Below are 8,669 nucleotides of genomic sequence, written 5' to 3'. Positions count from 1 at the left end.
CTTTATTGTGTATTTTTTGGCCATTAGAACTTTTTTGAGAAGTGTTTATCTTTTTCTTTGCCCATTGATTGGATCTTGTATTTTGAGAGGTTTAATTTTTTTGAGCAGATGTAATAAGAGCCATTAAAATGTATAGTGAGATGGTTGAAATAGTAAGTGTTTTGTTGTGTGTTCATGATTACAAAATGTAAAAACATAGTAGAAAGAAAAATAGAAAAGATATATAGATGACAGAAGTGATTAGTACACACCAGAATAAGCTGAGTAGAGGAAGAAACCAAAACTTCTTGGGGACACTTATTTTCCTTTCTTCCCTTTCTTCCATTAGTGTTAGGAAATCCTTAGAGACTTGGGTTGCAGGGGCCAATTTAACTAATTATGAGCTCTGTGCACTGAACCTCCAAAGTCATACATTTGTCAATGTTCAGCTTGCACCACAGCCCTTCAGTTTGATGACTCCAGTCCTGTGACCTTCACACCTGTGTCCCAGGCTCCATGGTTGTCTGCATCAGCAAGTGCCTATCGGATTTTGCATTAATTTCAATCCTGAGAACAGCATCTGAGGCTTTAACAGAGAGCAGACATAAGAGGCCCTTTTCTGCTCTCTTTGACTATGACCCACCAGAGAAACAGCATCAGCCAGTAAGTTAAAAGGGACCTCATGGATAGAGAAAGGATCTGTTAAGTATGGTTTCTTTATCATAAGGGCAAACATGACAGTTTGGCTAGCCAGATGGGAAGGTGCAGTTATGAAAAATATTTGTTATGAGGAATGGAAATTGTATGATTTTGGTTTTAGTGAGAGAATGGAATTATTATTTCAAATTTTTCTTATATACACCTTGTTTTATTTCCCATTGGTATCTCACTCAGCAGCAGAGAATGTGTTCTTTTGCAGTGTCTTCTAAGCAGTGCAGAAGAATGGTTAATGAGGTAGTAAGGATGTAGAGGATGAAGACAGGGAGCATAGCATCAGGAACTGCTTCTGAGGAGTTCATGTATTCCAGGCACTGAACAATGAGTTCTATGATGCTTTTTTCACTTCATTTATTTTGTCCTCCTATAATGATAAGTGCCTACATTGTTATTGTTTATAGTAAATAAAAGAGCCTCTTATTTTAATGAAATCTACAGTGGGCTGCTGAGTAGAAAAATGTTAAGCCAAATTTGAACAGGGCTGTCAGATTACAGACACAGGGTATCAATGTAAGATTAACCTTGGCAAGTTGTCCCTTTCATGACACAAGCAGCCATGACCCTTCCCTGTCATTCTGCGAAGACAACCTTTGTTCACCTTTTTGAGGGGTCCTCGTAGGTCCCAGAGCAGAGCAGTGGGAGGCATCATTTGTGTCCAACATAGGAAAAGCAGATGTGGATCACTCATAAAGATCACAAAAATATTATGCAATGCATAATTCAGCACAGATTTATATCTGCCACCCATGCAAGATATTGTTGCATCTTCTCACATTGTTTATCACACATGCAATTATTTGACCCAGTCTCAAAGTGGGGCTATGTGAATTCTTGATTTCATTTCTATTTAAGAAATAAAAGAGTTAAAAATGTACTACAGGGCCAGGAATTTAGCTAAGTAGTTCTGCCACCTGTCCTACAAGTGGAAGGACCAACGTTCAATCCCTGGCACCAAAAAAAAGTGTACTGCAAATGCAATTGTGGTTAAGATCTCTGAGCATTAGCTTAAATATTTCTATGAGTTGGGAAAAAATAAAATTTTTAACACATTGGACAGCATCTGTCAATTTAATATTTAATCCTTTTGTCTTCAATTATGTTTCTCAATGTAAAGCAGGTTTTTAATATCTCTGTGTCAGCATTTTATTTAATGTTAATTTCTAATTGCAAAAACAACACTAAATATTTCCACATCACATAAACATATCTACTATCAGAGCAAAATAAAGTTTGGTTTCATAACTAAGAATTGTAAGGATAATCTTCATGCCCGTTATGTCCTGTGACCTGCAATTACTCTTTTCCTATTTCTGGAGTAGGTCATTTTATTTGTTGTTTTAAAAACATGTGTAAGTTTGGAAAGGAATGCTTTGTTGTCCTTTACACCTGACTCCCCAGAGTCCATACCTTGTTTGACACAAAGGAGACATCAAAATAATAAAAAAACTCTGTTACACATTGAATGGACTCCTCTTTGAGTCACAATAAATGTTCTTACTCAGCAAGACATAAACATGCACGATGAGTTCCTTCATGAACATCCATTCCTTTATGTGATATCCCATTGATAAAAAGAAAAGATAAAATAGCTTTGGTTTAGGGCTGCATCATAGACACATGGGCCCTATAGTACACTTGATTTTACAATCTATATATCCATTACTCAAAAATACAGCAAAGATATCTATTAGCTAAAAAACAAATAGTTGTGAGCAGGTGAACATATGCCTCTGGCTGAGATAAAATGTAGAGCTTCTTATCATTCCAGGCTCCAGTGCCATTTGAATATAGTTTACTGTGCTACTCAGTAATCTTCCTACTTGTGTGATAGAATTCTTTATTTTAAAACCAAAAATTCAAAATGACTACATGCTAGGGTCCAAACTTTCTATAGTAGCCACACATGTGCAGATGACGTTTATCTTTATTTTCTGTTATTTTATTTTATTTTTTTTTGGTACCGGGGATCGAATTCAGGTCCTTGCACTTGCGAGGCAGGTGCTGGAACCACTGAGCTAAATCCCCAGCCCCTGTTTATCCTTATTTTCACCAAACAGTGTGAGAACAGAAAAGATGAGAGATTCACACACACTTGCATATGGCAGCAGGTTAGTGACATAGAACTCGTGTTCATTTTCCAGCTCCCTTCCCAAGAAACAGTCTCCTCCACTGGGGGAAAATGTAAATGCTTTTCCCAAGAAGGTGATGACATTCCTTTGAGTCTTAACATAAAGAGATCATGACTGAACAGCTTGCAGGGGTGTTTTAAAGGGATTTCTCAAGCATAACAGGATATTAAGTGATCATGACTGACTTTTGGTAGGGGGAATGTGTAACATTTTTCACATAAAATTTATTAGAATTCAGAGAAGTATCTCAAACCAATATATTTTACATAGGTTTCCAGTTGTGCGCCAGAGAGGCACAAGAATTTTGAAGACTGGCATAATAATTAAATTAGATGTTACTTGAAGGATCTCCTTGTAATGGTTTGCATTAGTTGAAGTAAACTTAGAGCCAACTGTGTACATAAGCCACTCTCTGGGAAATAGGTTTGCGTTGTACAAAACTAAAGTAAGTTTTAGGTAATTTTTAGGTAATTCTTTAAGAAAATTCTGGATTCATAACTCAGTTCTCACCTGAAAAGTGTAACAGGAAATTAGATGCATGAAATTCATAACAGATTCCTTTGAGGACAGGTTAGCAAGAAAATGGAATTATAGAGAGGTACCAACAATTCAAATTTCATAGGTAATGGATCAGGTATTTAAAAATATTAGTAGTGGTGTAAACATTATTAAATATTTATAATCTAATATGTGGAGAGCTCATATGAAAGAAGCATTTTGTGAATTCCAACAAATATTCTAAGACAACAGTTCTCAACTCTGATATAAGGATTTAAAAAACTCAAAATGGTGCAAATGTGATGAAATTTATTGGACTGAATCTAGGGGGTCTGAATATTTTAAAATATCAATGTATCTATCTATCTACAAGTAGGTGATAATCACCAGTGATGTTAATTAATTTTTAAACACATTCATAGAGCAATCATACAAGATAGGTGATTTTTGTACTCATTTTACAGATTACGGGAGTTACAGCTGGGCTTAAACCATTTCATGTAATTCTTTTTTACATGATTTTTCAGGTGTGTTAACATTATTTCATGTACTTCTACTTTGCCTTTTTCTCAAGTAAATTGTGGTGTGGCATGAACAAAAAACAGTGCACATTTCAGTAGCTAAAATAAGAGAAATTCTAAACATATACCTGAAAATATTGATGTGGAAATTCTGTCAATAAGAATTAAAAAGCCTTGAAATCAGCCAGGGTCTTGGAACTTTCCTGCTTTCTCAGGTTTTCCACTGAACATAGACTGTTTAGTATCATAAAGACAATGGTGCATGCTTCTCTAGAATACAGAGTAGTAAAAAAAGAGTGAATAGCTATCTTACATAGTGTCATTGTACAGAGTAATTAAAATTAACCTGTGAAAAATTTAAAATGCAAAAAGCCAATCATTCTTATCCCTTTTATTTCTAACCATTGACAGGTACAATGTGCGCTAAGGCCACATTCCTTGTTACTGTATCCTCAGATTATATGTGTGTATTTGAATTTGCTTTATATTATTTTATATAGATTTTAGACAATTATAGGAGTTATAAAACTTATACATTACAAAATCTATAGGAGCTCTTACATCTTTGAAAAATGGAAATAAGAAAATCCCCAAAATGATGAAGAATTTCTAGGAGATAACTGGCTGAAAACTATATATCTTGATTATGAACTGGTAATGTTAATGTTCATATAATGAAGTCCTAGATAATTCAAGAGAATTTGTACCATTTTCTGAGAATAAAATAAGCTATGTTAAATGCTTGTTAATTTTCTTCCAATAGAGTCATATATTCTTTTTTTAAAAAAGAGTTCACTGTGTATTACTGGAGTCATAGAATTCTGAACTCAAATGTGCACACATTGTCACTACCATGTCTGTAAATCAGGAGTGTAAAGAAGAACATGGGAGCAAATAACCTGATAATGAAAGCGCTCATGAGGATTGGGGTTAGCGCTATCGATTGATATCATGATGTTTATGGACTTCATGTGGGAATACTTGATTCACAACATATTGAGTGTTCTCTACTATTTATTGGTTTCATTTTCCTAATGGATTTTTTAAAGGTGTTCAAGCACTATCAATACATATAATCTCACATGTATCTCAGAATTCAATCTCATGGCCTTCTCAGAGGATCCAAATCTGCAGCCTGTCCTCTTCGGGCTCTTCCTGTTCATGTACCTGGTCACAGTACTTGGGAACCTGCTCATCATCCTTGTGGTCAGCTCTGATACCCACCTCCACACCCTCATGTACTTCTTCCTCTCCAACCTGGCCATTGTTGACATCTCTTTCATTTCCACCACAGTCCCAAAGATGATTGTAGACATCTCAACTCAGAACAGAGTCATCTCCTATGTGGGCTGCCTCATCCAGATGTCTTTTTTAACCCTTCTTGGAAGTATGGATGACATGCTTCTGACTGTGATGGCCTATGACTGGTTTGTGGCCATTTGCCACCCCCTTCACTATGCTGCCATTATGAATCCTTGCCTCTGTGTCTTACTTCTTCTGCTTTCTCTCTTCATTAGCCTTTTGAACTCCCAGCTGCACAATATAGTTGCCTTGCAATTTACCTGTTTCAAAGATGTGGAAATTGCTAATTTCTTCTGTTATCCTTCACAAGTCTTTAACCTTTCATGTTCTGGTACCTTATTCAAAACCATGGTCACATATTTTGTTGGTGCCATATTTGGCTTTATTCCCATGTTAGGGATCATTTTCTCTTACTATAAAATTGTTTCCTCCATTCTCAAAATCCCTTCATCAGGTGGGAGATACAAAGCCTTTTCTACCTGTATTTCTCATGTGTTAGTTGTTTTCTTATTTTATGGTACCAGCATTGGAGTGTACCTTGGTTCAGATGTGTCATATTCTCCCAGGAATGGCATGGTGGCTTCATTGATGTGCACTGTGGTCACCTCTATGCTGAATCCCTTCGTCTACAGCCAGAGAAACAGGGACATTTGCAGCACCCTTAGGAAGCTCCAAAGTTAGGTTCCACAGCAAATCTAATCTACAGATGTCTGGGGTCCATTTGGAATATAGAAATGTAGCTGAACTGAATGCAGAAAACTCAATGAAAATAATCCTTGGTTGATTACATTATTTTAGAAGTTTGATGTCTTCTATTTTATATAATATACATAGAAGAATTGCAACTGAGTTGGGGAATGGTGAAATTTATTGTTTTAATATCAGTGCAAAGTTCATTTGGGAATTTTAAAAAATTTTGGTAGACGGATAAGAGTGATGGTTGTAGAAAAATACCACTGGATTTAGTGCTAACAAACTTTATTTTAAAGTGGTACATTTACTTATATGGATTTTAGCACAGTGAAAATAGAAGTAATAAGATGAGGCATTTAAAAATTTATAAAGCTTTATTAAACATTTCATAAAGCTGTATAATGAGCACATCAGAAATAAATGCTCTAGAATAGAAGTGCAAATGTTTTACAAGTGTGCCCTTGCAGTCCCATTCCCTGGATGGATGCCTCCCATTCTGTCCACTGCCTGTCCCACCTGCCTCCTCCCCAGGAACAGAGCCACTATTACATGTGGAATGACAAACGTGGTTATTACCAGTAGGTGGGGGAAAAACAGAGCGAGCTCAATTACACTAACTGATTCTTAACCTCAAGCTTTGAGAGAAAAGAAGAGCAGGAAAAATCCAAAGCTCATACAAGGGATAAAAATATAAAGATCAGTGCAGAAATCAATGCAATGGAGACTAAGTGAACAGTACAAAAAAATCAATTAAGCCAAGATTTGGTTATTCAAAAGAATAAACAAAATTGACAAACTCTTGGACAACCTTAACAAAAAAAGGAAAGAAAAGTTCCAAATCTGTACAATTGGGGATGAAAAGGGTGAAATTACAACAGACACGTCAGAAATCCAGAGGATCATCAATACCTACATTGAGAACCTACATGTCAATAAGAAGGAAAATACAGAAGAAATGGACAGATTCCTAGATATGTTAGAATTACCAAAGTTGAACAAAGATGACCAAAAAATACTGAGCAACCCAATATCAATCAATGAAATTGAAAACATGATTTAAATCTTACCTACTAAGAACAGCCTAGGTCTACATAGCTTCACTGCTGAATTCTATAAGACATGTAGAGAGGAACTACTACTGCTACTCTTTAAACTCTTCAATGAAATGGAAAAGGAAGCAATAGTCCCCAGTTAATTCCTGGAAGCAATCATTGCCTTGAACCCCGAATTACAGAAAGACCCAACTGAAAAATTACTATAGGCCAATCTCATTAATGAACATAGATGCAAAAATCCTCAATAAGATAAAGGCAAATAGAATGCAAGAAATCATCACAATGATCATAAATCCTGACCTAGGTGGCTTCATCCCAGGGATGCAGGGATGGCATAACTTATGCAAATCAATAAACATAATACACTATATTAATAGAGGCAAGAAAAAAACTATATGAATATCTCCATAGATGCACAAAAAGCATCTGACAAAATCCAACACTCATTTATGATAAAAAGTCTCCAAAATGATTGGAATGGTCTCTACCTCAATCTGATAAAAGCCATCCATGAAAAAGCAACAGCCAATATCATACTAAATGGTAAAAAATACTGAAATACTTTACACTAAAATCTGGAACAAGTCAAAGATGTGCTCTATCATAACTCCTGTTCAATACAGTTTTGGAAAACTTAGCCACAACCATTAGACAAGAGAAAGAAATAAAAGAAATAGGAAATGAAGAAGTCAAATAGTCATTATTTGCAGATGGTATGATACTCTATATAGAAGACCACAAGACCTTCACCAAAAGTCTTCTAGACTTAATAACCAAATTCAGTAAAGTAGATGGAAACAGGCTCAAGACACACAAAGAAATAGATTTTCTGTACATGAACAACAGACTCACTGGGAGATAAATGGGGCCATCAATTGTTTTCAGTATAGCATCCAAAAAACTGAAATACCTAGGAATCAACCTAACAAAAGAAATCAAAGTCATGAGTGCAGAGGAGCAGACATGCCCTCAGTGCAGAATAGGGTACATTCCAGGGTGCTGTACCATCACCCTGAATACCAAGGAGATGAGGTGTGCAGGTGCCAAGACAACACATCCCCCCAACTGTCAAATGAGAAGATACATAAACAAGTCTCAAAACAAGATTCCCAGACTAAAGCAACCACAAAGGGAAATGAGATGAAACATTCTGATAATCACCTGGACTTCAGGAACTGATAATGGAAGAGGATTTTGAAAAAAATAAATCAGAAATAATTGCTCAGATATCAGCAGAGATTGTGCCCATAGAGAAAGAGATGATTAATAAATCAAGGAAGGACACAGATAAAAAAGTAGAGGAGCTGAGGAACATGATGGAATCTCAACACAGGAAACAAATGCAATCCATAAAACAGATACAAACAGATATCAAAGAAATTTTAAAAATCCATTGAAAGTTTATGCAGCAGAATGAGCCAATGTGAGGACAAAATTTCAGATACAGAAGGTAAGATTGCAATTAGTGGTCAGGAAAAAAAATTCTTAAAAATAGTAAGGGACCACAACAAATCAACCCAGCAGCTACTAGATGAAGCAAAGAAGAATAACATACAAAGATCAGAGTCATTGAAGAAACAGAAGAGAGTGCAGAAGACATAAAAATATTGTTCACAGAAATGATGGCAGGAAACTTCACAAGCAGGGGAAAAGAACTTGACATACAAATAAATGAGGCATATAGGACTCTAACTGGCCTTGATTTAAAAAAAAATCTGAACATAGGCATATAATAGTTAAGATTCCAGAAACCCAACAGAAGAACAAAATTCTAC

The 8,669-nt window shown here is 35.7% G+C and overlaps 1 protein-coding gene across 1 annotated transcript; it reads left to right on the top strand.

The window, feature by feature from the left end:
- Positions 1 to 4,948: 4,948 nt before the first annotated feature.
- On the top strand, positions 4,949 to 5,827 carry LOC110346928 (olfactory receptor 7E24-like). The gene has a single exon (XM_021248965.2). The coding sequence runs from the start codon at positions 4,949 to 4,951 to the stop codon at positions 5,825 to 5,827; it is 879 nt and encodes a 292-aa protein (XP_021104624.2).
- Positions 5,828 to 8,669: the final 2,842 nt, after the last annotated feature.

Source organism: Heterocephalus glaber, unplaced genomic scaffold, assembly GCF_053883595.1.
Source record: "Heterocephalus glaber isolate CG9 unplaced genomic scaffold, H.glaber_assembly_v1.0 deba00001859, whole genome shotgun sequence".
NCBI classification, from domain to species: domain Eukaryota; kingdom Metazoa; phylum Chordata; class Mammalia; order Rodentia; family Bathyergidae; genus Heterocephalus; species Heterocephalus glaber.
Note: the sequence above shows the minus strand (reverse complement) of the source record. Positions and strands in the feature narration are given on the sequence as shown.